Source organism: Cygnus atratus, chromosome 25 (assembly GCF_013377495.2).
Source record: "Cygnus atratus isolate AKBS03 ecotype Queensland, Australia chromosome 25, CAtr_DNAZoo_HiC_assembly, whole genome shotgun sequence".
Lineage (NCBI taxonomy): Eukaryota > Metazoa > Chordata > Aves > Anseriformes > Anatidae > Cygnus > Cygnus atratus.
Genome location: NC_066386.1, coordinates 4,552,523 through 4,580,343, shown reverse-complemented (window position 1 = coordinate 4,580,343; position 27,821 = coordinate 4,552,523). Strand labels below are relative to the sequence as shown.

Genomic DNA, 27,821 nt, shown 5'->3' with positions numbered 1-27,821 from the left:
ATTTTTTCAGACCTACTTGGTTATTGCAAAATGATACAAGAAAAGAAAGAAGGAACAAGGGAAAAAAAAGTAATCTGGATTTGATAGACTGTAATTTCTAGCTCACTTCCAGGAGGGTCCTGAAGTAAAGAATGGGTGGATGGATGCCAGGAGAAGGATGGATAAAAATTTGTATGGCTGTCTATATGGAAGTAGAGTGTGAGGGAGAGAGTGGAGATGGAGGGAGAATGAGACTGGCAGTGATCAAGAGACTGGCCCCGGGCGGTTTGGGGTGCTGTCAGGGCGCTGTGCCCCCGGACCTGTTCCTGCTGCTGGCTTTCCGCAGCTGCGACAGTGCCGGTCACAGCCGGGAAACCAGCACACCACAGTGCCAAGCTCCCAGGCCCAGCCGGATCTAATCCGTTGCCCTCCACCTGCCCTCTTACTGGGGACGCTTCAGGCAGGCAGCTGCTTTCTCCTCTCCCTCTTCTCTCCTCTCTCCCTCCTCATCTCCTACCCCGTTCACTCCCCTCCTCTCCCCTTCCCCCTTCCAAAGGAGATGCCTTAGCAGACGGGCAGCTGCTGTCTCCGCTCCCTCTCCCTCTCGCTCCCTCTCCCACTGCCTCTCCTATCCCCTCTCCTCGTCCGTGCCGAAGGAGCTGCCTCAGCCTTTCCCCACACGCCTCCGCGTCCCGGGCTGGGCTGCAGGACGGACACAGCCCCGCTGGCAGCAGCCCAAGCCCTGCCCGCCCACAGGCGCCCAGCACTCGCAGCCCGGGCCAGCCCCCGAGCGGCCCCGGGGCGGAGCTGGCGGCGCCGGGCGGCGGCGGCGGCGGCGGCGGCGGGGAGGAGGCGCCGCGGGCGCAGCAGAGCCGGGCCTGGCGGGGGCAGCGCGGCGCGGGCGGCGGAGCGGCGGGATGCGGCAGGGCCGGGCCGCAGGGCTGGCGGGGCTGGCCGCGGTGCTCCTGGGTGCGCGGGGCTGCCGGCGGCGGGGACGGGACGGGGGCTGCGGGGGGCCGGGGCCGCCCTCGCTGCTGGCCCGCCGGCTTCTTACGGACCTCGCTCCCCTCTGTCCTCCCTCTGCAGCCATCCCGTCTGCCTCCAGCGAGCTCAGCCGGCCGTTCCCTCCCACTTTGCCTTGCTCCCTGCCTTCCTCCTCTCCTTTCGGCACACCCCCACGCATTCCTGCCTGCTTCCCTTCTCCTCCTGGCTCGGCTCGGACCCTCCTTCCAAACAGCCTTGCTCCGACCTGGTCCCCAAATAACCATTCCCGGAGAAATGTCTTTGTGTGCTTTCTTCTGAGAAAATGCTCCCATCAGCTGTCAACCGTTTTCTTCTCTCCTCTCCCCTTGCATGATATTTTGGTGGCAGCAAAGCCCTTTTCTGAGTTTTCTCCTCCTTTTCTTCTTGGCAGTGGCTGCAGGCAAAGCCCAGGTGCAGCAGGAGCCGTGGGCAGAGACCAGGGATGGCACCGGCATCAACATCACCTGCTCACACCCCAACATCCAGTCTAGTGAAGTCATCCACTGGTACCGTCATCTCCCGGGCCGAGGCCCCTCATTTGTTGTGCTCGGTACTAAAGGCTCCAAAGCACTGACGGACCTGGCGGGGTGGCTCGTGGTGGCAGCAGACCGCCGGTCCAGCGCCCTGTGGCTCGCCCAGCCCCGGCTTCGGGACGCGGCGGTGTATTACTGCGCCCTGAGAGCCACGGGGAGAGGAGCCGGGGCTGCGGCCGGGCAGGAACCGTGGCGGGCGGGGCCGGGCGTGTGTGGCGGGGGCGAGGCAGGGGCACAGCCCCCAGGGGGCGCTGCCGCTCTGCCCGCCGGGGCCGCCTTACCGCTCGCAGCCCCGGGCGGTCCCCCACCAGCCAAGCCCCAGCCTTGGCTCGGCCCCGCTGAGGCCCCTCAGTTCTCCCGGGTCAGACGCTGGGGGTCCGATGTGGGTCGGACCCAGCTGGGTGTGAGGGGGCAGGACGGCACACCCAGCAACGTTGATGTCGGGCAAGGGAAGGGGCACACCTGACTGCATGAGCTGTGTGTAGCACCAGAGAGACCTCCACCCAGTTCTGCTCCCACTGCTTCTCTCAAGTCACTAACACCTTACAGAGGGAGGCCTGCAAATTGATGGGTTTTGAAATTTGACACACGGCTCAGAGGATCAGACTTCATTTTCAGGACACTCCAAGATGTGCAGAGTTTCCTTCCCTCTTCTTCCACCCTTCCCTTCTACTTTCTGTGCTCCCCTTGCTGGAGAAGGTCCTCACCCCAACAGCTGGCCTTTCTGAACCATGTGCCCCAGATACATGCTTGCATGTCTCTTTTCTTGATACCTAAGTCTACTCTGCCACCTCCCCCATTCCTTGTCTGCCTTGCCTGCACCTGCCTACTCCACTGTCTGGCCCCAAAGCCCTTTAGGGACACCCGAAGGCTCTGGCTCCCAGGGACGCCTGAAGGAACAACCCTGCAAGCCCTGCAGACTGCCACTGTCCCTGCCAAGCCTTCCAGGCTGTGTCAGGTTCCTGCCAACAGATGACCAAATAGACCTCAAGGAACCACTGACTGGAATATTTTGCTTCTTTGCCTCATGATCCCTGAGGGCTCGTCTTCCATACCAGACGCCACTTTTGCAGAAGTTCTTCTTCAGTGAATACAAACAACACGTTAACACTGCTTCCACCAAACTGTTCTCCTTCCTTCAGACCCAATCTCAGCTCCTTCATGGCCACTTTGATCCACCCTCGTCCTTTCTTCACCTTTAGCTTTGTAAAATCTTTTTTCTCCATGGATGCCCCACTCCTTCCCTGGTCTTTCCCCCACTGCTACATTCTCCCTGGACAGCTCAGGAGGGCATATGCGGAGGGAAGAAACATTTACAAACAAGGCTGGGATGCAGAAATCTTTAATGAGTATATAGAGGAAAAGGAGGTCACTCTGAGCAGAGGCCCCTCAGTGCAGGGATCACCAGGGCCAACCAAGAGGCCGTGTCCCTTGCCCATGGCGGAGATCGTGCAGGGCATGTGTCTGCTGTTACTGCAGTGGGAGGGCTGGCTCTGAGGAGCCCCACAGCCCAAGGGAGCAGAAGAACACAAAGAAAAGGGAGAGAAGGAGGTAGGTGGAGGGATGGAAGGAGAGACATGGGCCATGTTTTCAGAAAACTCAGGATAGCCCCTGGTCTAGCTCCTGCCAATGTTTGCCACAAGAGGTGAGGAAGGTCAGTCATTCTGAAAGCAAGGGCCTGAAGATTCCTCCTTTGTCCAGAACCATGTTCATAGTTCCTGGGAGAAGAACCCCAGGGCCATGGCCAGTGGCTTTAGCAGGGCAAGCACCTTCTGCCACAGTAGCGGCTGGAAATGCCCGAGAGGTCACAGCAGCCAGAGGTGATGGGGACTCCGTCACAGCTGAGGATGCTGCCAACGGCAGCAGAGGTGGAGGATCCCACAGCGGTGTTCTGCGGGAAGGAGCTGAGGATGGGGCCGGGCAGGGTCACCACCACAGGAGAGGGCTCAATGACGACGGTGGAGTTCTGGCACTGCCTGACACAGGGCTCATTGCAGCTGCTGGCCAGCGGGGTCGGGCCACAGGGCTGGCATGGCAGGCACTGGTCATAGCAGGACATGTCTTGGGCTGGAGATGCACCTGGGAGAGAGGGCAGAGAGGAAGCAGAGCACATGGGTAGGTGAGGAGCAGCCTGGGTACCCCATTACAAAGGAGCCAAGACAACTGCTGAGGGTGGATGTGGAGGCTGTGCCAGGAGGCTCATGACAGGGTCCTTCAAAGAGCATCCTGGCCCAGAGGCATTCTCGCATAGTGCATAAACCAAAAGCCACCTCAGCCACTTGTTTCAGCCTCTCTCTACACAGAATTTCTATATCCAAGCCTCTCTCATGGCAAGGAACTCCGAGGCCCAGCATAGCACTGAACCACCACCAGATGTGATGTCTATTGATGCAAGATTCCTTCCACTTTGGAAGAGGAGGAGAGAGGGCTTCAGACTCACCTGGTTCCCAAGGAGGATGAGGCGAGAGAATTGGATGAGAGAGCAGGAAGCTGGGCTGCCTTTTATACTAGTCCTTCATTGCCACAGGCCCAGAGTCTCCCTTGGCAGAGGTAACAATTTTCTGACAAGCTCATCTTGAATGCAAACCATCCCAACAAATGATATGGGCTGTGCATTGGTTTCCTGCACTGCTGCCTTTTCATTTCCAGATTTAGGCCACGGCCATTCCGCAGTGATGGTTTCTTTAGAGTGCTGTTATGAAAGGCCCAAGGATTTCTAGAACAAGATTGCGTTAATGAGGGCATAAGGCTCAGCTCTATTGCTGGATGTGTCCGAAGCAGTCAGGTGATGTCTGTTTGGGTCACTTTCTTGGGCATCTTTGAAGTGCCGTCCTGAGTATCTAGCAAGCTTCAGCTGAATTTCAAAGGGCTTGTGTGTACGAGGACATGCCACATTCTTCTCTTTCCTTCCCTCATCATCTCACTCTGATGCTCACTTGTTGCCTTCTCAGGTGTGCAGGTTGTTCTACTGGGTTTGGACCCCATCCCCACTAACACTGCACTCCAAAAAATATATTATTTCGTCCACCCTTCTCTGTGAGATCTCAAATGATACGACCACAGAATTGCAGAATCATAGAATGTCTTTGGTTGGGAGGCACATTAAAGATCATTGAGTTCAGACTCCCTGCTATGGGCACTGGAAAAGGTTGCCCAGAGCCTCATCCATATAGACAGCCATACAGAGTGTGAGGGAGAGAGTGGAGATGGAGGGAGAATGAGACTGGCAGTGACCAAGAGAGGCCATGGGAAGAGCCATTTAGGTGAGGAAAAGGCTTTTTCTTTGATGCTTACTGCTGCTCGTATTGCAACATGAAAGGTCATTCTGATATCATCTGAAATCTTAGAGTCATGGTAAAGAAGAACAGCTCCCATTCTCATTGCTATGTCTCAGTGGAGCCTAGGATTTCTGCACCCTCAGAGGGTCTTTTCTGGAACAAGTGGATTTGTGGCACCTATGGGGTCTCTAAGTTCCCAGACCTGAAGAAAGCTGATCCATGCTTGGGGAAAAGAAAGCAAGACCGAGCAGCCATTAGTATTTGGGCATCAGTCCCTGCCCTGGGTCCCTTCAGGCAAAAAGGAGTTGGGTTCACAGGAACTGGGGCTCCAAAGTGTGGCCTACTGTAGCAGGTACCAGTATGAACTTGAGGATCCCTTCAACCCTACACATCCTGGCAACAGGTGGGCCATGCCAGATGCCATGCTGAAGGGTGATAGGGATGCGCAGGGAAGCTATAACTGCTCTCCATGCCCAGGTATGCTGCCCATGATCAGGAGGAGAGGGGATAGTGCAGTAGAGACAGAGGGCCATTCCCAAGACAATTAACCATTCCCAGTTTCTGCAGTCCTTTGGGATCATCTTTGTCTGAGCCTCTGTCCCCAGCACAGCTCCACCCAAAGCAAGAGGAACACTCTTCCCCAAGATCTGGGGCCTCCAAGATCAAGGGACTGTGTCTAGGTGGAGGTATCACAAGTCAAGGACTGGTGTCCATCGGCTGTGGAGGAACCAGGGATGTCTTCCTCAGTTTCTAGAGACAGTGCCTGAAAGATGAATTGCTGCAGTGTGCCCTCCCCTCCAATGCCCAAAAGAGTGAGGCAGTGCCCCCCAATAAATCCCACCAAAACAACAGCTTTCTCCCCTGTCCATTTCTGCAGATGGAAAGACCAGACTAGGACATACTCAGGGTTGCTGCAAATGTTTATTGAGTCTCAGGAGGGAAACGAGGTGACTCCAAGAGGAAGTCCCCAGAACACTGAGCAGGATGAGGAGACAAAAATCTGTTCAACTTCTCCTTTGGCATAGTTGCCCCATCTACCTGGCCCACAAGTGGGGACAGGCTAGCAGGTCACTCCAGGCTGGTTTCTGGGGGCTTCACAGGAGCTTGAAGGGGAGCAGAGGGCAACAAAGAAAAGAGAGGAAAAGAGTGAGTAGAAAACAAAAAAGGTAGACATTGGCCATGTTGTCAGAGAAGCCAGGCTGGCCCCTTCCTGTCTGTCTTTACAGGACAAGCCAGAGATGTTCAGCTCCTCTTAAAACATCAACACAAAGTTTGTTCTTCTGTCCATTTTTGTCCAGCAGCATGTTCTGAGTTCCTGGCGTCCTGGTCTGGGGCACTGTCTGGCATCTTTAGCAGGGGCGGCACCTGCTGCCACAGTAGCGGCTGGTAATACAGGAGAGGTCACAGCACCCGGAGTTGATGGGGACTCCGTCACAGCTGAGGATGCTGCCAATGGCGGCGGAGGTGGAGGATCCCACAGCAGTGTTCTGCGGGAAGGAGCTGAGGATGGGGCCGGGCAGGGTCACCACCACAGGAGACGGCTGGATGACGATGGTGGAGTTCTGGCACTGCCTGACGCAGGGCTCATTGCAGCTGCTGGCCAGCGGGGTCGGGCCGCAGGGCTGGCACGGCTGGCACTGGTCGTAGCAGGACATGTCTGGGGGCTGGAGATGCACCTGGGAGAGAGGGCAGGGAGGAAGCAGAACATGGGCATGCATGAGGAGCAGCCTGTCACCACACCCTGAGGGAACCAAGGCACAGGCAGTGCTGTGAGTTGGAGGCTGTGCAGGGATGTGTGAGGGCTTCTTAGCCTCATCCTGCCAGAGCTCAAAAAGAACCACCAGAGCCTATCTGGCTCCAACCTAGACCCTAGCACAGGAGCCATCATAGTAAAGGCCCAGCCTTCCTCCATGACAAACCTTCTACCCCTTGACTCTCCCACAACCAGCAGCCCCAAGATTTGGCATGGAACACAGGTGATAGCAGCTGAGAGGTCCATGGAGCTGAAACCTGCTTTTGGAGAATGAGGGGGACAAGAAGGGGCTTCACACTCACCTTGTTCCCAAGGAGAAGAAGGCCAGAGAAGTGGATGACAGAGCACAGAGATGGGCTGGCTTTTATAGTGGGCCTTAGCTGCCACATGCCCAGAGGCATCCCTTGAAGCAGGGACTACTTTCTGACAAGCTACTCGTGCATGCAAAACATCCCACCTAATGATACGGGCTGTGCGTTGCCTTCCTGTGATGCTGCTTTTCATTTCCTGCTTTATGCCCTTTCCCCAGAGAAGGCAACTTCTGAGTGGCAGGTAGGGAGGCCCAAGTATTTCCAGGCAACACCAGTCAGTGTGGGCAGAAGACTCAGCTCACGTGCTGGAAGAGTCCAGTAAAGACAAAGGGTGTCAGTCTGGGTGACTTCTTAGGGGCTCTTTGGGCCCCTTTTGGCTACAGGTGTCCCAGCTCCTGCCTGTGACCCTACTCCTCCTGACACTGCCCTCAGGGAAAACCTGCTGGCCTGTTTTGCCTCCTCCTGCTCTGACCCAGGGATGTCTGAATTGGGGGGAGAGGTTGTGCAGGGCCCTTTCTGGATCTCAAAAGAAAGGCCCAGTAGGAAATCAAGTGTCTGTTTTAGTAAGCTAGAAGAAAAAGAGGATTGTAGACAGCAAGTAAATCTTTCATGTGCAGGTGACCTTGCTTTTGTGCAGCATCAGGTGGATTTTAACAAGACACACAGTGCAGATCCTGTCCATAGAGACTTCTTTCTTCACTCTCATACCTTCCATTTTACATATAAAAAATAAATAAAAAATCATACAACTTCTCCTAATGTGATGGAAGCTTATGTCTTTCCTGACCGCAACCAGTTCTTAGCACAGGGTACTCCAGCACATTCCCTTACTGCTGCTACTCAGGCTAACAACGGGAGTCTCAGGCCTTAAGTGCAGATCCCAAGAAAGCTGAAATTGTCGTGCCAAGAGCCCTGGCTCCAGTGCCTCCTGCAAGGTTCCCAATCCACCTCCCCTCTCTTTGCAGTCTCTCTGGGTACCATTTCAAACCACGTACTTCGCCTGAATGTTGTCCAGAAACTGCTGGGCTTGTTTCTTGATGGGGTCTCAGCTGAGTGCACACTGTCAGGTTCACGCACATGCTCCTCTCTTGTGGGCACTTACCTGTACTGGGGCTGCCTGGGACGGAGTTAATGTTCCCCACAGCAGCCCCTTGAGTGCTGTGCTCTGCACTTGGAGCTAGAACAGCACTGCCATTGCACCAGTGTTTGGGCTACTGTGGAGCAGTGCTGGCACAGCATCAGGACTCTCTCCAAGCCCCCCAAAGCCAGGAGGTAGGGGGTGGGCAAGAGGTGAGGAGGGGACATCACCAGGGCAGTTGACCTAAACCAACCAAAGGGCAGTTGTGAAAGGGGAAGGAAGAGGGGGTCCACTAGACTTATTGAGGCCCTGCTTCCCAAGACATGGACAAACATTACTTGCAGATGGGAAGTAGAAATTGAGTGTTTTCTTTCAAACCTCGCCTTGCACAATTTGAGGCCATTCCTTCTTGTCATATTACTAGTTATCCGCAGGAAGAGGCCAACCCCAATCTCCCCACCACTTCCTTTCAGGTAGTTGTAAAGAGCAATAAGGTCTCCCCTCAGCCTCCTCTTCTCCAGACTAAACAACCCCAGTTCCCTCAGCTGCTCCTCATGGGACTTTTGTTCCAGACCCTTCATCAGCTTTGTAGCCCTTCTCTGGACACACTCCAGTGCCTTGATGTCTTTCTTGTAGTGAGGGGCCCAAAACTGAACTGTAAGGTCTTTGACACACTACCACATGACATCCTGGGCTCCAAATTGGATAGAGATGGATTTGAAGGTTGGACCATTCAGTGAATAAGGAATTGGCTTGAAGGCCACACCCAGAGAGTGGTGGCCAATGGCGCTATGTCTAGGTGAAGGCTGGTGACAAGTGGTGTCCCTCAGGGGTCTGTCTTGGGACTGGTACTCTTTCAGATCTTTGTCAGTTACATAGAAAATGGGATTGAGTGCACCCTCACCAAGTTTGCAGATGACACCAAGCTGAGTGGTGCGGTTGATACAACAGAAGGAAGGGATGCCATCCAAAGGGACCTGGAGAAGCTTGAGAAGTGGGCCCACGTGAACCTAAAGAGGTTCAACAAGTCCAACTGCAAGGTGCTGCACCTGGATCAGGGTAATCCCAGACACGAGCATAGACTGGATGAAGAACAAATTGAGAGCAGCCCTGCAGAGAAGGACTTGGAGGTTCTGGTGGACAAGAAGCACAACATGAGCCAGCAGTGCACACTTGTAACCCAGAAGGGCAACTGCATCCTGGGCTGCATCAAAAGAGGAGTGGCCAGCAGATCAATGGAGGTGATTGTCCCCCTCTGCTATAACCTTGTGAGGTCCCATTTGGATGCCCCATCCCTGGAGGTGCTCAAGACCAAGTTGCCCTGGAACATCCTGACCTAGTGGGTGGCATCCCTGCCCATGGCAGGGGGTGTGCTAAATTGGATGATCTTTAGGTAAATTCCAACCAAAGCCATTCTGTGATTCTGTCATCCTGGTCTCAGTCATCTACCTCCTGATCCAGACAGGGAATACACTCAGTGGTGATGATGGTGGTACCCAACAGCACTTGCACCCTCCCATGTAGTTTGTCTTTGGAAAAACGTCCTCTTCACTGACATGCCATTTTCTTTGGTCAGGATGACCCTCTTATGCTTTTAGATGCCTTCTCTGCAGAGACGGGCAATTTACTTTTCTGTCTGTGTGTGGTGTGGCTCCCCATCACCTACTAGTGAGCCGAAACTGGGATCTCCTCTTCACACTCATGGCCTATGACTGATCTATGGCCATCTGCCACCCACTGCCACTCTGCCATGGGAGGGAAGGTGTGTGCCTGTCTCGTAGGAGGCCTGTGAGCTGAGCTCATGCTGCCTCCTTGGTTACAAGTGGAACACCCCCTTCGTTGGCCTTGGCACTGCCCTAGACAGTCACAGCTTCTTCTGGGACTTGATACCTGTCATGCAGCTGGCCCCTGCTGAGAGCTTTTCTGGACTGCTGTGCTCCTTGACTACAATATCACCAGCAGTTTTCCAGTGCACTTCCTGTCCTCCTTGAGCTCCTACAGGGTGCTCCATGGTCTCCTCTGAACATAGACCTGTGAGGAGACACAAGATACTGTCCACTCACTCTCACTTGGCTGCAGTTTGAGTTGTGCCTGGGGCCATATTCCCTCCTCTATACCCACGACTCCGTTTGCCAATGTCTCCCTCAACAAAGTGGTTTCCATCTTCTCCAGGGCTGTGATGCCCCTGCTCCATGCCACCAATCTACAGCCTGATGGACCCAGAGGTTGAAGGAAGCCATGGGAAAACAGAAACAGAGGGTTTGTTTGTTTTGTTTTGTCCTGCTGTGATTTATGTCTCTGCTTTCAGCACCACGGTGTTCCTCCCAATCTCATCCACAATGGAGGGACTAAGGGCAGCGGCCATCAGTGGTTCCACAACAGCTCTGATTTCCTTTCTTTACCTTTCAGCTACTCCCCTCCTTCTTTCCTTCCCTAGAAGCAGCCCTCAGCACTTGAGAGGGGGCAGAGAGAAAGAACAGCAGAAGCTGGAAGGAAGAACATGCTGGACACAAACATGACCAAACGCTGACCATGGCACACAAACCTGATGATGAGGGAGGCAGTGAGGAGACCAAATGTGGGCAGTCGCACCACTTGTGGGGGGTGCAATGGGGCTCTGGGCATGTTTATGCCAGTGAGGTTTCTAAGATCGGGGACTTTGTCAATTGGGTACTAAGAAAAGGGGAGGCAATCAACAACGTATTACAGAGACCAAGAGCAGAGAAAACAAACATGGAGGCGACAACAAGAGAGAATCCCTCGCATTCACACTGGTTTTTGGCCTATCAAGAAGCCACAGGCACCACTGCCAGGGAGATCAGCCTGGGCCTTTCAAATGCTATGGTTGTGATCGAGGACAACAGGCTGGGATGGGTGCAGGACAGACTTATACAAACCCATGAGGGGACGTGCAGGGCAAGAAGGGGAGCCAGGAGGAGCACCACGAGGGCAGACAGAGCAGGGTGTAAAAGGATATGCTCTGCATGCTTTTCTTGGCTGGGCCCTGCGCCTGAAGCACGATCAGCTGTCCCTATCCACTTCTGAAATCTGTCCTTACTTCTGAGTATAATGCTCACTCTGTCCCATGTGCAACGTGGCTGCAAGGAGAAAGTGCCAGCTGCTGGTAGAACAGGCGGAGGTGGATTTGGTGCCAGCTGTTGGAGTCACAGACTGGGGGCGAGGCTGCCCCTGGCCTGATGCTGTCATCTGCTGGAGGCCTAGTGGGGTCCCTGATGCAGCTTCCTGGAGCAGGAAAGGTGGTCTCAGCCTCTAGGCCAAATTGCAGGCAGGAGCATTTTGGGTCCTCCAAAAACGCTACTGGGGGGAAACCAAGACCGTCGGTGAATATTCCCCAAATGGTGTGTGCATGTCCCTTGTCTCTGTGGTGGCTCCCGGATACGTGCTTCAGCTCAGAAAACAGAAAGGTTGAAAGGGCATATTCCGCCAAAGATACGGATTTTTTGGCTGTTTGGCAGAACCTTGCTTAGATGAAGTCGAGGAATTTGCAGCTTCTCACACTACCCTCCACCAAGGAGGCTGGAGGTGCAGATGAAGGTGGGAAGGAGACCCAACCAGGGAAAAAGGTTCCAGATTTGTGTGGCTGGTGTACTATGAGCCAATCCATCACCACATGGTCAAGAGATTGTTTATTTCCAGAATAGTGCAAGTCTGGGTACATGGTTGTTTCCCACAAACCTGGCAGCCCTTAAGACTTTCCGTTCAGCTTTCATAAAACCCCTCTCAATACATTTGCATGTTTGTACAATCCCCACCCTCCAAATGGTTTACATGATTAGCACAGTGCTGCCATGACAGAATCATTCTGCGCATCCTCAGAGAGGAAGGGTCCCTTGTTGGGCCTGGTCTCCCAGCACAGGGGCGTGATTTTTACTCTTGTACTTAGGATAAGTGACACTGTGAGTTCACATTAGAATACTCACGTAATCTTTGTTTTTCAGCTGTCTATTCATATTTGCGTTGCTAGGTGATATAATTCAAGAGCCAAATGGAGCCGAACTCTCCTTGGACGTAGCGAAAGAACACACAGGCACATGTCCCAGTCCGGAACATGAAAAATTCGAACTAGAAATTGTGACTTTTTGTTGCTTTTCTTGAGGGTGGATTGTGAATGTAGATGGATGCCAGCAAGAGTGGCCTTCCAGTACTGATTAAAATACCATTAGTTGGAGGTAACACAAGAAAGAAAAGGGAATAGCATAGGCAAAGTTTTTTTCTGATGCTGGGAACCCTGAGTTATGGAGCTGTACTGGGACTGCCTGGACAGAATTAACGTTCCCCACAGCAGCCCCTAGAGTGTGCTGTTTGCTCTGGGCACTTGGAGCTAGAACTCCACTGCCATCACTACCAATGTTTGGGCAATTATGGAAGAACATCATCTGTCAGAGTGGGTGCCCAACATCAAGGGCAGCCCTATGAGTATTGAGGCCTGCTTCACACTCCAGGAGAATGGCCATTAGAAGAATCATCGACCGCTTTATTTTGCTTCCAGGGGGGAAGCACTTTTTGAGGGGCGTAGATAATTTTCTTTTCTCCCTGTGCTTGAACCAGTGGGGCCCTTGTTTATTTTTCTCTCTTACTTTTCCCTTATATCAAAATTTCTTTCTTCTCCCCATTGTTCTTCTGAGCAGGGGGAGTGAGAGGAGTGGTTTGCGGTGGAGTTCACCAAAGGAACATAAGACAGACCACTTGTCAGGGCAAGGCACACAGCTGCAGATCCTGCTCCTGCTGAGATTCACTGGCATTCTTATCTTTGGGAGATTTCTGGGATTTTGGGGGTGTAATTCTTCTTAGAAATGGAACAACTCTGTTCATCAACAACACGTGATTGCTTCACTCCTACAGACTCGCCACATGCTCACTGTCATGTGCCAAAGGATGTGGACAGCACAGCTTTGGGGGGGGGGCTGGGGGCAGCACAGCAGAGCTCTGTGGCTACTCAGGTGAGCTGCCATGCGGATCCCCAAACTTCCCACGAACAATCTCCTTCTGTATCGTGGCCACCACAGGCAGTGAAGTTGGATTCACTGCTTCGTGCGGTAAATTTTTTTTGGAGAGAGGAGAAAAGTTCACACTTCCCTGGGGGGGTATGAAAGGAACAGTTTGGGGTCTGCAGGGCTTGGAGTGTCATTCCTTTTGGGTGGTCCCTGAGAGCTCCACGTTTGAGGTGTGCTGAGGGAGGTATGTGGGGAAGACAACACAACTAGCCAAGGTGCTGCCAAAGCCAGTCAAGGTGTTTAGTGGTGGTGATAGAGGGGGCCCAAGCATCAAGGGAAGCAGAGATTGCCAGGGTGTGGTCCACCGTGGGTGGTGCCCCCTGTAGCACCATCGGTGTGAGTGCACGTGGCCCACTGAACCCACATCCTTTTCTCTGCTGACACCCAACCGCCTTACCCTATGAACGGTTGTCCTAGTCCCCTCTTGGGTTGTGGCATCCCACACCACACTGGAGCCCCGTTCCTCTTGCAAATGCCTACATTATCCCCCAGACAGGAACACTAGGCGAGAGCACCTTAGCTGCTGCGTAGCATGGTTCCTCCCTTCTTTCTGGGGATGTTGGGAGAGAAATCGAGGTGTCTTCTCCTCACACCGGTGAATAGGACACCTCCTCATGGAGCAGAGACCCCAGGGTAAAAAGAAAAGCTCAGTGGGGAAGACTGCCCGACATCAGCCCATGGCCAAGCAAGTGCGTGTGCAGAAGAGAAGGCAGTTGTAGCTGGGGAGGTGAGGACCCCTCTGGGTGGAGAACCATGAGAGCAGCCCCTTCCCATGATGTGGCCCCCAGAGTTCCCAGGACCCCTGACTGTGACAATCCTCAATGGGTTGCTCCTGCTGGAGGAGTGAGAAAACCCCAGGGAGCATTTGGGGCACAGTCAACCAGAACATTTCTCTCGTCACTGAAATCTCCCTTGTTCCCCCCGCAGAGTCATTTCCGGCAGCCTCTGTTCTTTCGGGGCTGGGAGGTGCTTTGCTGACTCTCTCTTCCCTCAAGCAACGAAAAAAAAATAAAAAAAAAAAAAACAAGGAACAGGAGGGTCTGTCTCAGCATGCACCGCGGGTATCTCGTCCCTCACTGCCTTCCTGGGGCAACTGCTGGGTAAGTGCTGGCTTTTAATCAAGACATAAATCTTCTTTCCCCAGGAAGCCCTCATCAGCCTTAGCAAGGTTTAATGTGGGGACCAGCTTTCTTGATCTCACAGGGAAAATGTTGTGTAAATGTTGGCTCTCCCCTTTCTGGCTCTTGGACTGGTTCCTTCAAGATGCTGGTATTCTTTCAAAATGAGAAGAAAATACAGAGAGGAAGAGACCTGAGGCGCGTCTCCTGTTTTTCTTGTCCTTTCTGTCCATTTCACTCTGCCTCTCTCTTCTGGTCCACCTTCTGTCACCAGAGCGAAGATTTCATCAGTCTCTGCAGTCCCTCATTTCTCCCTTTCCTTGTAGAAACAGCCAGATTGTGTCCCAGGTGGATACAGGGACATTAAAGCTCATCCTCCCATGGACATTACCAGGGTGTCCAGTCTGTCTTCTGCCTGATGTGTTCCTGCATGGTCTCCAATGTCCTCCTGCTTGTCTGCACAGCCAGGGCTCCCTCCTGCTATCACTCACCTCAGCTTTGTTTGTACTGATGGGCCTTGGAGTCCCCTGAGATGACAGGAATGAGGAAGCAGGTTGAGATTTTCCCAGTAGCTGCATGGGCGCCTCAACCTGCTGGAGGATGCTGGACCCAGCACACAAAGCCAGGCATGACAGGCTGTGCCCTGGTCCTCTGGGCAGAAGGAGAGCAGGCAGGAGGAGCAGGCACACAGCACAGCTCTCACAGGGTCCGCTCTGGCCAGAGAGCTCTGAGCTCTGCCCCCAAACCACCTTGCTGTGCCCCGACCTCAGGACCTTTCAGCCCAGTAAAGGACAGGGAGACTTATCTCCCACAGGTCTGAATTCACTCCTGTTTGGCTGCCTGGAGATTTCCCCACAGAGCTGCTGACCTTCTCTTTCTTCCAGAAACCATGGGACAGGTGTCCGTCACCCAGCAAGAAGGACAAGTCACCGTGGAGCAGGGAAACACCTTCCAGACCAATTGCACGTACCAGAGCTCCAGCTTTTATGGTTTGCTCTGGTACCAGCAGAAGAAGGGACAAGCCCCTCAGCTGATTTCTTCTCAAGCAGGAAAGGGCACCAAGCAGAAGGACCGTTTCACCACGGAGCTGAACACTGATGGGAAACACAGTGTTCTGCGGCTGAAGGAAGTTGAGCTCTCTGACAGCGCCTTGTACCTCTGTGCTGTGAGTGACACCCTGGTGCAGGGAGCTGCCCTGGCTGAGCAACAACCCCGGATGGGGAGGGGATGTGTCTGTGCAAGGCAGAGCTCTGGGATGGGGCCCTCAGCTCTCCCCTGGCTGCGCTGCTTCCCCTGTGCACTCCCAGATCTGACAGCCAGATCCTCTTTCCCAAAGGGGCTGGTGTCTGTGGCTGTGCAGAGAGGGCTGACCCTGACTGGCTGACCTGGACCGCAGGGCTCTACTTTCCTCCCTTCGCGGTCTGACAGAATAGGGCAGAGCCTGCTGGGAAGCAGGACTCCCCTGGGGGATTGCTCTCAGCCCCTCAGCCCCAGGGTGAGTAAATTCCTGCCAGCCCATGATAAAGCAGCTTGCTTTGAGCCCTGGTCAGCCCAGCCCAGAGACCCCTAGAAGTAGTCCTGACAGAGATTTGCAGGGTTCTTCTCTCTCTTCAATGAGTCAGTCAATAAACTGGATTTGCATCCCAGCCACCAGGTTTTCTCCAGACCTTCAGCCAGTTCGTGTCCAAAGCCTGTGCCTAAGGGACAGAACAAATAGAGCAGCCCTTAGTGCCAAAGGCCCAAGAGCTCTCCATGTTCATCACAGTAAGCAATCAGAGCAAGAGATAAATGAAGACCTACAGCCCACTGAGTTTGTTGACGTCTCCTCAGGGGAGCTGGAGGCATGTGTGATCATCCTCAGCCCCTGCACAGGGAGCAGTGTCATAATGACCAGCTCCTGCGGCAGTGGGGCATTGCATGTCTGGGACAAGCTGGGTGTCCTGCAGGCTGCAAATGCCGAGACCTGGCAGGAGAAACGAGACTGTGCTGATGAAGCTTCCTCCATCTCACAAAGCATGCTCAATGTGGTGTTTTGATGTCCTCAGACTTGAGGAAACTCTTTTGTCTGCTTGCAAGAGCAAGAAGCAAAGCAACCCGGAGAAAGAAAAGCTTGGCCCAGGCAGCTCCCAGCAGGGGGCAGCCATGGGCCCTCTTTCCTCCGTGCTCTCGGGGAAGGCAGCACCAGGCTCAGCCTTGTCTCAGCAGGGGTCTGATCTACCCCCGGGATCATTGCCCCAAGGATTCTCTGGACACATTGAACACCTCTGCAGGAACAATGCCTTCCCTCCTGTTCTTGCCTGGGAACATGGCTGGAGCTGATCTAACAGCTGTTAAATTCCAGGTTGAGAATCGGAATGATGCAATTAATATTGGAAAAAAAAATATTCCATTAAGGAAAACATTTAAAACTTCTTTCTCATCATCTCCTTCTGAGCATTCCGCAAACCTGTTCAGAAAAAGCTGAACTGGGAAATGTAGAGAAGAAAAATATTTCTAAAATTTCATTTATTTTTTGTTTCTTTTGCAACATTCTGAAGCTTAATTTCTCTTCACTATGATTGAAAAAACAATCACTGGGTTGATACTGATGATAGTGTAGAGCAGTATTTCTGTTGTCTGGCTGGAATTTTTATGGGTTGGGAGCTTCTTTTACACAGAAAATTACTGTACATGATACAGCCCCGTGGGACACGAAGAAATCTTTCACTAGCAATGAAAAAAAACAATATTTCTTTTCAGAGATGAAATAAGAAATAAAAATAAAACATTAATATTTCTAATGAAAGACTGTAATTTGTAGCTCACTTCCAGGAGGGTCATGAAGTGAAGAGTGGGTGGATGGATGCCTGGAGAAGGATGGACAGCTGTTTGTATGGCTGTCTATATGGAAGTAGAGTGTGAGGGAGAGAGGGCAGATGGAGGGAAAATGAGAGATCAAGAGAGGCCATGAGAGGCAAGGAAGAGGCTTTTTGTTGACGTTTACTGCTGCTCTTATTGCAACCTGAAACCTCAGTCTGACATCATCCCCTTCTGAAACCTTAGAGCCATGGCAAAGGAGAACAGGACCTTTGGGACTGAATTCATTCTTCTGAGCTTAACAGACCATCCCGGCTGGCACATCATCCTCTTTGTCATTACCTTCTCCTCATCTCTCTGAAGGCTATGGGGAATGGCCCCCCTTTGTCACTGTGGGGAGTGACCAGCCCCCGAGTAGCCCAATGCACTTTTTCCTCAGCCCGCTCACCTTCTTGGAGAACTTGTACTCCACCACCATTGCTCCCCAAACACTGGAGACTTTCCATGTCATCAGGTGAACCATTTGCGTTTCCAGCTGCCTGGCACAGACATTTTTTCCCCTTCTCCAGGGTATCACTGAGTTTCTCATCTTCACAAGTTTGCTGTCTGATTGCCACGCACGAGGCATTGCATTACACCTCAGTCATGAGAAAGAAACTCTGCTTCCTGCTCTCCTTCGGAGCATGGGTGCGGAGGGGGTACCAGGAACACCATTGTCCATTTCTGCTCTGGTGCTGGGCCTCTTCTGAGCTTGGCCTGTGGGGCTATAATGCTGAGCAAGATCCTTGACTCTATCTGAACACTTTCCCTGTTCCCTTGTCTTTCATTCACCACAAGACATTTCCTGCTTATGCCTCCCACCCCATCACGGTTCCCATTCTCTGAGGACGTTTCTGTCAATATATATATTCTTTACCAAGCAGTGCATGGCAAGTGAATTCGGGCACTGGAAAAGGCTCCCCACAGAAGTGGTCACAGCAACAAGCCTGCTTGGCGTCAAGAAGCATTCGGAAAATACTCTCAGACCTGTGGTTTCATTTGCAGGTAATCCTGCGTGAAGCTAGAGGAGATGGACTTGATGATCCTTGATTGTCTGTTCTAACTTAGGATATCCTAGAGTTCTGTTATTCTGTGGTTTTCAGAGACAATGAGATGCTATGTGGACAATGTCTTTTGAAAATGTTGGTCTTGTTCTCCTCACTTATGCTGCAGGCTGGGAATAGGAAAGGTGGAATCAACAATTTGACCTGTTCTCTAGAAGGATTTTGTCGTTTCCAAGACAAAGGTGAATCTCCGAATTGTGAGTGTGCTCCTCCATCTTAGACTTCAGTGTTAGCCAGGAGATAATTCTGGCTCAGGAGCACCTATTGATTATTGCTCTAACCCAGGCAATAGATGTGTTATGTGTAGAAGGGCTCGGTCCCAGGGTGAGAGCTAAGGCTGGGGCGCAGGCTAAGGCCAGACCCCAGAGAGGCCTGGCTAAAGGCTCCATCCAGTGATGGATCTGCACCATCTAGGAGGCTGGCCAGGCCAGGCTGAAAAGATTAGGTGAGGCCAGGCACAGGCACACATGCAGCAGAGCTGGGGCAGGGCTATGCTAGGCCTGAGCTTGTGCAGAGACCCTGGGTGAGGGGTCAGGCCAGAGCTGGGAGCCGTGGTTATCGTGGGCTTTGGTGGGCTTGGTTCTGATGCTTGTTGCCCTTGCACTGCCACCTGAGCCAGCATGGCCTCCCAGAGAACCTGGCCTGTGGAGAGGTCCCCCCATCCTCACACCATGGAGCAATAGCCCCATCCTCCATCCTGGTCCCGTGGCACTGGCAGCATGTACAGTCTGTGTGAAAGCAAAGTACTCCCATACCAAAGGGCCCCGAGGTGTGTGCAGATGTGGGAAGGCCCTGGCCTGGGTGTGGGGAGCAGCGGTGCTGCATGGAGCACAAGGGCCACTTCATCCTCACGGCTCTGGGAATGACACAGAAGCTTGGTGCCTGAGAGAAGATCCCCCAGTGTGTGCCATGTGGTTGGGCTGGTGCATTCCCTGTGCCGTTCAGGGCCCATACACAGATCCTGCTGAGTGCACAATCAGTCAGGTCCCATTCTCACCGCTATGTCTCAGCGGAGACTGTGGGATATCTGCACCAACAGAATGTCTTTTCTGAAGCATGGTGGGGCTGTGCCACCTATGGGGCCTCTGAGTTCCAGGGCCTGATGAAAGCTGATCCATGCTTGGGGAAAAGAAAGCAAGACCGAGCAGCCATGAGGGCATGTTTGGGCATCAGTCCCTGTCCTGGGCCTGCCTTCGTAAAAAAGGAGTTGGGTTCACAGGGACTGGGGGCTCCAGTGTGTGGCCTGATGTGACTGGTAGCAGTACGAACTTGTGGATCCCCTCAGCCCTACGCATCTTGGCAACAGCTGGGCCATGCCAGATGCTGTGCTGAAGGGTGATAGGGATGCACAGGGAAGCTCTACCTGCTCTCCATGCGCAGACATGATGCCCATGATCAGGTGGTGGAGGAAAGGTGAAAGTGGAGTAGAGACAGAGGGCCATCCCCAAGACAATTAACCATTCCCAGTTTCTGCAATCCTTTGGGATCATCTTTGGCTGAGCCTCCATCCCCAGCACAGCTCCACCCAAAGCAAGAGGAACACTCTTCCCCAAGAGCTGGGGCCTCCAATGTCAACAGCGCTTGTCTAGGCGGAGACGTCACAAGTCAAGGACTGGTGTCAATCGACTGTGGAAGAACTAGGCATGTCTTCCTCAGCTTCAACAGACAGTGCCTGAAAGATGAATTGCTGCAGTATGTACCACCCTCCAGTGCCTAGGGGAATGAGGCAGTGCCCCCAGCCTGTTCCCACTAAGGAATGGTTTTCTCCCGTGGCCATCTGTATGCAGAGGAAAAGACCACACAGGGACACACTCAGGGTTGCTGCAAATGTTTATCAAGTCTCAGGAGGGAAATGAGGTGACTCCAAGAGGAGGCCCCGAGATCGTAGCACAGCAGGAGCAGACAAAAATCTGTTCAGCTTTTCCAATGGCAGACTTGAAACACGGCATCAATCGACCTGGCCCACAAGGGGAGAGGGGTAGCAGGTCACTCCAGGCTGGTTTCTGGGGGCCTCACGGAAAGCAGAGGGCAAGAAAGAAAAGAAAGAAAAAGAGTGTGTGGAAAACAGGATAGGTATACATCGGCCATGTAGTCATAGAATCCAGGCTGGCCCCTTCCTGTCTGTCTTTACAGGACAAGCCAGAGATGGTCAGGTCCTCTTAAAACATCAACACAAAGTTTGTTCTTCCATTCATTTTTGTCCAGCAGCATGTTCTGAGTTCCTGGGGTCCTGGTCTGGGGCACTGTCTGGCATCTTTAGCAGGGCCGGCACCTGCTGCCACAGTAGCGGCTGGTAATACAGGAGAGGTCACAGCACCCGGAGTTGATGGGGACTCCGTCACAGCTGAGGATGCTGCCAACGGCAGCAGAGGTGGAGGATCCCACAACGGTGTTCTGTGGGAAGGAGCTGAGGATGGGGCCGGGCAGGGTCACCACCACAGGAGAGGGCTCAATGACGATGGTGGAGTTCTGGCACTGCCTGACGCAGGGCTCATTGCAGCTGCTGGCCAGTGGGGTCGGCCCGCAGGGCTGGCATGGAAAGCACGGCTGGCACTGGTCGTAGCAGGACATGTCTCGGGGCAGGAGGTGCACCTGGGAGAGAGGGCAGGGAGGAAGCAGAACATGGGCATGCATGAGGAACAGCTGTCACCACACCAAGAGGGAACCAAGGCACAGGCAGTGCTGTGAGCTGGAGGCTGTGCAGGGATGTGCCAGGGCTTCTTGGCCTCATCCTGCCAGAGCCCAAAAAGAGCCACCAGGGCCTGGCTACACTCTAGGCTCCAGCCCAGGAGCCATCATACTAAAGGCCCAGCCTTCCTCCATGATAAACCTTCTACCCCTTGACTCTCCCACAACCAGCAGCCCCAAGATTTGGCATGGAACACAGCTGATACCAGCTGAGAGGTCCATGGAACTGAGTCCTGCTTTTGGAGAATGAGGGGGACAAGAAGGGGCTTCACACTCACCTTGTTCCCAAGGAGAAGAAGGCCAGAGAAGTGGATGACAGAGCATGGAGATGGGCTGGCTTTTATAGTGGGCCTTAGCTGCCCCATGTCCAGAGGCATCCCTTGAAGCAGGGACTATTTTCTGACAAGCTACTCGTGCATGCAAAACATCCCACCTAATGATACGGGATGTGTGTTGCCTTCCTGTGATGCTGCTTTTCATTTCCTGCTTTATGCCCTTTCCCCAGAGAAGGCAACTTCTGAGTGGCAGGTAGGGAGGCCCAAGTATTTCCAGGCAACACCAGTCAGTGTGGGCAGAAGACTCAGCTCACGTGCTGGAAGAGTCCAGGAAAGGCAAATGAGGTCAGCTTGGGTGATCCCTAGGGGCTCTTTGGGGCCCTTTTGGCTACAGGTGTACCCAGCTCCTGCCTGTGACCCTACCCCTCCTGACACTGCCCTCAGGGAAAACCTGCTGGCCTGTTTTGCCTCGTCCTGCTCTGATCCAGGGATGTCTATATTGGGAGAGAGGTTGTGCAGGGCCCTTTCTGGATCACAAAAGAAAGGCCCAACAGGACGTTGTCTGTTTTAGTTAGAAGGAATAAGAAGATGAATGTAGACAGAACGTAAACCTTTCATGGGCAGGTGACCCTGCCTTCTACCAGCATCGGACAGAGCCAGATGGGTTTTCCCAAGACACACAGTGCAGATCCTTGTCCATAGAGAATTCCTTCTTCACTCCCATAACTTCATGCCTCTCAGTTATTGATTTAAAAATGAAATAAAATCATATCAATCATAAAATATCATATCATATCATAAAATCAAATCTTTACATGATGCAAGCTTCTTTCTGTCATGACACCCACCAGTGATCAGTAGGGGCACTCCAGCACTTTCCCTTACCACTGCTACTCAGGCTAACAAATGGGATTCTCAGGCTTCAAGTGCAAGGCCCAAGAAAGCTGACGTTGTCTTGTCAAGAGCCCTGGCTCCAGTGCCTTCTGCAAGGCTCCCAGTCCACCTTCCCTCTCTACCACGTCAAACCATGTACTTTGACCAAATGCTGTCCAGAATCTTTGCTGCACACTGTGTCATGTTCATGCACATGTTCCTCTCTTGTGGGCACTTGCCTGTACTGGGGCTGCCTGGGACACAGTTAACGTTCCCCACAGCAGCCCCTAGAGTGCTGTGCTTTGCGCTTGGAGCTAGAACAGCATTGCCATCACACCAACGTTGGGGCTATAGTGGAGCAGTGCTGGCACAGCATCAGGACTTTCTCTAGCCCCCCAAAGCCAGGAGGTAGGGGGTGGGCAAGAGGTGGGGAGGGGACATCACCAGGGCAGCTGACCTAAACCAACCAAAGGGATATTCCATACTCGAACACTCAGCAGTAAAGATGTGAAAGGGGAAGGAAAACCAGGGGTGGGCATATTGAGTCTGTGCTTCCAAACACATGGACAAACACTACTTGCTGATGGGAAGTGGAGAATAAATATTTCTCAATTTGTTTCTAAAAGGCCTTTGCTCTTTTTTTTTTCTTTTTTCTTTTTTTTTTCCTTTGATTATTTTATCCCTATGTCAACTTTTAAGCCCTTTAGCTTAAATCACATTCTCTCCCCACAGCTTCCTTTCAGCAAGGGGTGTGAGAGAGCTGTGTGGTGGACTTTAGTTGGCCATCAGTGTGAAACTACGACAGCCTGTGTGCTGGATTTGTGCAAGTGTCTGTGGGTGCAGTCTTGCATGATTCCACGCAGGTGTGCATGAGCAGGTGTGTGTCTGTGAGAACTGTGTGGCCCCCCTCACAAGAAAATGGGCTGGTCACCACAGGGCATTCTCCACTGCTCTGTCCATGAGCTCCAGAGAGCAGCCAGGGCAAGAAGGAACCTGAGAACAGCTGAACAATCACAGAACAAACCCAGCCCAGAAGTGCCCACAGCACACATGCTGAGATGCGGCCTTCTGTATCTGTAGCCCACTGCCTCCCGACCCTAGGAAGTTCACTGCCAATTTCAGTCCCCAACAAGGATGGGCCCACAACAGTTTGGATCCTTACTTCAATTCTGTAACACAAGATTCAGAGTGTAAGAGCATGGTGGCGGTCACCCCTCCCTGACTCTCCAGACCAGGACACAGCTGCACTCCCCATGGCTAGAGAGTTCAAAAGGGTGGTGTTAGCTTTATGTACAGGGAGACAGGCTGAGAAATCCTGCCCTCTTCGAGCAGGCCCAGCCCTACGGAGATTTGCTGCCGGTGCAGTGTCAGTGGTGTCTGGGGTGGGACAGAGGTCCCCATGGGGAAACCAATGCCATGCATAGTTCTGTGACTCATGGGCCTGGAGCTGAGTCATGCAGGGGCTGAAACCTTGGGCAGAAGTGGCATTGAACCAGAGGAACATGGGTCCTATTTACCCTGAAGGCGGTCAAGTCCTGGAGCAGAGTGCCAAAGAGATGCTATGGGAGCTCCATCCTTGGAATACTTTGCCTGGACTTGATCCTGAGCAACCTGATCTGATGAGACCTGCTCTGAAAACAGGGTTGGACTACCGATATCATTCATGACATCAAAAGCGGGAACAGCACTCATGCACACTGCTGCTCATGTAGAAAGATGCATGAACTCATGGGTGCACTCACAGACACTCCTGGATGCATACTGAAGTATATTTGGGCACACACAGACAGGTACGTGTGCACACAGCGAAGAAAGCAAATGCTGCTCTCCTGAACTCCAGGGTTCTGATCTTACTTTCTCCTGTCTCTGAAGGAACATCCTGGCTTGCTGAGGCCCTGCTGTGTTTTTCCTCCAGAAGATATCGAGTGGTGGAAGACCATGAATCCTGAGCAGCAACTCCATCTCCTCCTTCCTCCTGCCCCTGGTATCTTCCCACAGGGGTGAGGGGAAGGTCTACAGAGTGGTTTCTTTTGTTGCTGCTGGGTTTGTCTGAGAGCTGAGAGCTACTGCTCTTCATTCTGGACTCAGCCAGCTACCTCTTGATCCAGACTGGGAATACACTCGTAATACCAGAAACCACAGGTGCCACTGCCAGGAAGATCAATTTACTTTTCCAGCTGTGTGCTCTGGCTCCTCTTCCTCCACCAGTGGGCCTAAACTGGGATGTCTTCTTCACACTCATGACCTATGACCAAGCTGTGTGCGTCTACCACCCACTGCAGTACTCCAGTCTGGTGGGAGTCCTGTGGGCTGAGCTCCTGCTCCCCTCCTTGGCACAAGTGGCGCTCACTCTTCGTTTGCCCTGCTCTGGCCCTACACAATCACAGCTTCTTCTGGGACTTGCTATCTGTCATGCAGCTGGCTTCTGCAGAGAGCTTCTGGACTGGTGTGCTCCTTGCCTACAACAGCACCACCAGTTTTCCTGTCCTCCTTGAGCTCCTGCAGGGTGCTCCTGGTCTCCCTCTGAATGTAGTCATGTGAGGAGACACAAGACACTGTCTGCTAACTCTCATTTGCCTGCACTTGTATCATGCCAGGGGCTACATTCCCTCCTCTAAACAAAACCCATTCCCAATGTCTCCCTCAACAAAGTGGTGTCCATCTTCTCCAGGGCTGTGATGCCCCTGCTCCATGCACCAATCTACAGCCTAAGGACTGAAAAGGTAAAGGAAGCCATGGGAAACCTAAGAAACAGAGGGAAGTTGTTTGTTTGTTTCCTCTGCTGTGTTCTCTGCCTCTCTCTGTCTCTGTGTTCTCTCTGTTTCTCACAGCTGGAAAATGGAGGTCTTGGGGAAGCTGCCATCACTGCTTCCACAGCAGCCCTTATTTTCTTTCTTACCTTTCAGCTACTCCCTCCTTGTTTCCTACCCTAGAAGCAGCCCTTCAGCACTTGCGAGGGGGGCAGAGAGAAAGAACAAAAGGAAGCTGGAAACAACACACAGGGATACAAACCTGACTGACAGATGACGAGGGAGGCAGTGAGGAGACCAAATGTGGGCAGTCACAGCCACTTGGGGGGTGTACACGGGGCTGTGGATATGTTTATGCCACTGAGGTTCTAAGATCGGGGACCTTGTCAATTGGGATGCTAAGAAAAGAGGAGGCATTCAACAAGCATACAGAGACCGAGACCAGAGAAAACAAACACAGAGGCAATGACAAGAGACAAACCTCACCATTCACATCCAGTTGTTGGCCTATCAAGAAACCACAGGTGCCACTGCCAGGAAGATCAGCCTGGGCCTTGCACCTCCTATAGCTGTGGGCCAGGACACAGGCTGGGATGGGTGCAGGACAGACCTATACAACCCCATGAGGGGACGTGCAGGGAAACGGGAGCCAGGAGGAGCACACGAGGGCAGACAGCGCAGGGTGTAAAAGGGGCTGCTCCATGCACTTGTGTGGCTGGGCCCTGCATCTGAGCACTGTTGTCTGTCCTGTCCTCTTCTGGAATCTGTCCTTACCTCTGCATAATCTCGCTTTGTCCCTGTGTGCACATGTGCTGCAAGGAGAAAGTGCCAGCTCCTTGTGGAGCAGCGGGAGTGGATTTGGTGCCAGGTGCTGCAGTCAAATGGAGTTAGGCCACGCCTGGCCTGTGCTCTCAGCTGCTGGAGCCAGGAGGTTCCTGGTGCAGCTCCTGGAGCAGGGGAAGGGGGTCTCAGACTCTGCTTGCCCATCTTGCTGGGCATACTGCAGGTAGGCAGCTGCTTTGCCACTCCCTCTCCTTTTCCCTCACCTCCCCTCTGCTTCCCTCCTCTTCTTCCCCTCCCCTCGTCCGTGCCGAAGGAGCTGCCTCAGCCTTTCCCCGCACTCGCCTCCGCGTCCCGGGCTGGGCTGCAGGACGGACACAGCCCCGCTGGCAGCAGCCCAAGCCCTGCCCGCCCACAGGCGCCCAGCACTCGCAGCCCGGGCCAGCCCCCGAGCGGCCCCGGGGCGGAGCTGGCGGCGCCGGGGCGGCGGCGGCGGGGAGGAGGCGCCGCGGGCGCAGCAGAGCCGGGGCTGGCGGGGGCAGCGCGGCGCGGGCGGCGGAGCGGCGGGATGCGGCAGGGCCGGGCCGCAGGGCTGGCGGGGCTGGCCGCGGTGCTCCTGGGTGCGCGGGGCTGCCGGCGGCGGGGACGGGACGGGGGCTGCGGGGGGCCGGGGCCGCCCTCGCTGCTGGCCCGCCGGCTTCTTACGGACCTCGCTCCCCTCTGTCCTCCCTCTGCAGCCATCCCGTCTGCCTCCAGCGAGCTCAGCCGGCCGTTCCCTCCCACCTTGCCTTGCTCCCTGCCTTCCTCCTCTCCTTTCGGCACACCCCCACTCATTCCTGCCTGCTTCCCTTCTCCTCCTGGCTCGGCTCGGACCCTCCTTCCAAACAGCCCTGCTCTGACCTGGTCCCCAAATAACCATTCCCAGAGAAATGCCTTTGTGTGCTTTCTTCTGAGAAAATGCTCCCATCAGCTGTCAACCGTTTTCGACTCCCCTCTCCCCCCCTCATGACATTTTCAGGAGCAGAAAAGCCCTTTTCTGAGTTTTCTCCTTCTTGTCTTCTTGGCAGTGGCTGCAGGCAGAGCCCAGGTGCAGCAGGAGCCGAGGACAGAGACCAGGGATGGCACCGGCATCAACATCACCTGCTCACACCCCAACATCCAGACTGGTGACTCCATCCACTGGTACCGTCAGCTCCCAGGCCGAGGCCCCGCATTCCTCGTGAGGGCTTCTAGTGGGTCCCAAGATGTGACGGACCCGGCAGGGCGGCTATCGGTGGCAGCAGACCGCCGGTCCAGCGCCCTGTGGCTCGCCCGGCCCCGGCTTCGGGACGCGGCGGTGTATTACTGCGCCCTGAGAGCCACGGGGAGAGGAGCCGGGGCTGCGGCCGGGCAGGAACCGTGGCGGGCGGGGCCGGGAGTGTGTGGCGGGGGCGAGGCAGGGGCACAGCCCCCAGGGGGCGCTGCCGCTCCGCCCGCCGGGACCACGTCGCCCCGCAGCCCCGGGGGGCCCCCGCCAGCCCGGCCCCTCCATGGCACTTCAGTTCTGCTGGAAGGGTCTGGAGCCTGGGTGCAGCTGAACGGAGATGGCACCAGCCTGGCAGAGACGTGTCCAGGGAAGAGGCACTGAAACACAGCTCCTTTCTCCTGAGCCCTCCTTTTCCTCACGCTGCAACAATCACCCTCTGGTACTGCCAACTTCAGGCCCCAACAAGGACCGTATCAGGACAGTTTGGGTCCTTGGTTTAATTCAGGGTAACAGTGTTTGGAGTGCCTCAGCGTGGCTGTCCATCGACCACCTTGGGATGTATAGGAGAAGCAAACTGCTGTGAGGCTCCTGCTAGTGCCTGTCAGTGAGGGATTTCCACCCCTGGACACTGCCAGGTCCTCCTGGGAGTCAGTGCTGGAGCCAGGCCCATCTCCTCACACCTGTCTATAAGAGGCCTGCCAGCATTGTCTCAGAAATGCATCGCAGAGGGGACAGATTCCCATGCAGCCCACGTCAGGCTGGTTCTCCTGAAGGCAAAGGGACGGCTGTCGCTCCTCCACGTATGGGATTTCACAGCAAAGGGGTTTGCTCAGCTTAGTGGGTGTCTCATCCAAGCTAAGCTGCCTTGTGCAAACACAGAAGCAGAATCCACCCACAGTTTTATGCATTTGCCAATGACACGCACCCAGAACTTCACCCAAGGTTTATATACTGCTAACAGTCCCCTGGGGCATTCAAGGTAGGCAATAAACAGTCAGGCAATTAAGAAACCAATGTCTCCAGGAACTACCAGTCCTGTATTGAGTTGCAACACAGGCCAAGCCCTTCCAGGGCAATGGGCCATCCCAACAAACCAGAAATGTTTGTCAGAGCTCTGCCTGGGTCTCTTTCCAGGGGTCTACCCCACAGCTATAGCCCTGGCAGTGCCGTACCTTCACCTGGGCTAAACTGGTTACTTTCTCTTGCAGCTGTGGCTGATTCC

At 53.9% G+C, this 27,821-nt stretch overlaps 2 protein-coding genes and 2 gene segments (V, D, J or C); 2 read left to right on the top strand and 2 right to left on the bottom strand.

Moving 5' to 3' along the window:
* Nucleotides 1–868: 868 nt before the first annotated feature.
* Nucleotides 869–27,278, top strand: LOC118258229 (T cell receptor alpha variable 21-like). The segment is given in 2 exon segments: nucleotides 869–948; nucleotides 26,421–27,278. Coding segments are annotated over 2 exon segments (612 nt in total).
* LOC118258260 (feather keratin Cos1-2-like) lies at nucleotides 6,071–6,967 on the bottom strand. Its single transcript, XM_035566926.2, has 3 exons — nucleotides 6,869–6,967; nucleotides 6,824–6,826; nucleotides 6,071–6,489 (listed from the first exon to the last, which is right to left on the bottom strand). The coding sequence occupies exons 1-3, from the start codon at nucleotides 6,965–6,967 to the stop codon at nucleotides 6,163–6,165; spliced, it is 429 nt and encodes a 142-aa protein (XP_035422819.1). The 3' UTR covers nucleotides 6,071–6,162.
* On the top strand, nucleotides 14,021–16,345 carry LOC118258224 (T cell receptor alpha variable 13-1-like). The segment is given in 2 exon segments: nucleotides 14,021–14,070; nucleotides 14,973–16,345. Coding segments are annotated over 2 exon segments (550 nt in total).
* Nucleotides 19,877–27,821, bottom strand: part of LOC118258223 (feather keratin Cos1-1/Cos1-3/Cos2-1) — a 40,047-nt gene continuing 32,102 nt past the window's right edge. For 2 of the 5 annotated variants that reach the window (XM_050715497.1, XM_050715498.1), the window contains exon 2: nucleotides 19,877–20,579. In XM_050715497.1, coding sequence (XP_050571454.1) covers nucleotides 20,244–20,558 — 315 coding nt within the window. In that variant the 5' untranslated portion in view covers nucleotides 20,559–20,579 and the 3' untranslated portion in view covers nucleotides 19,877–20,243. Of the gene's footprint in view, nucleotides 20,580–20,953; nucleotides 21,064–25,347; nucleotides 25,355–25,619; nucleotides 25,653–27,821 lie in introns of those variants that run through there. The other 3 variants (XM_035566882.2, XM_035566883.2, XM_035566879.2) reach the window with 3 other exon arrangements.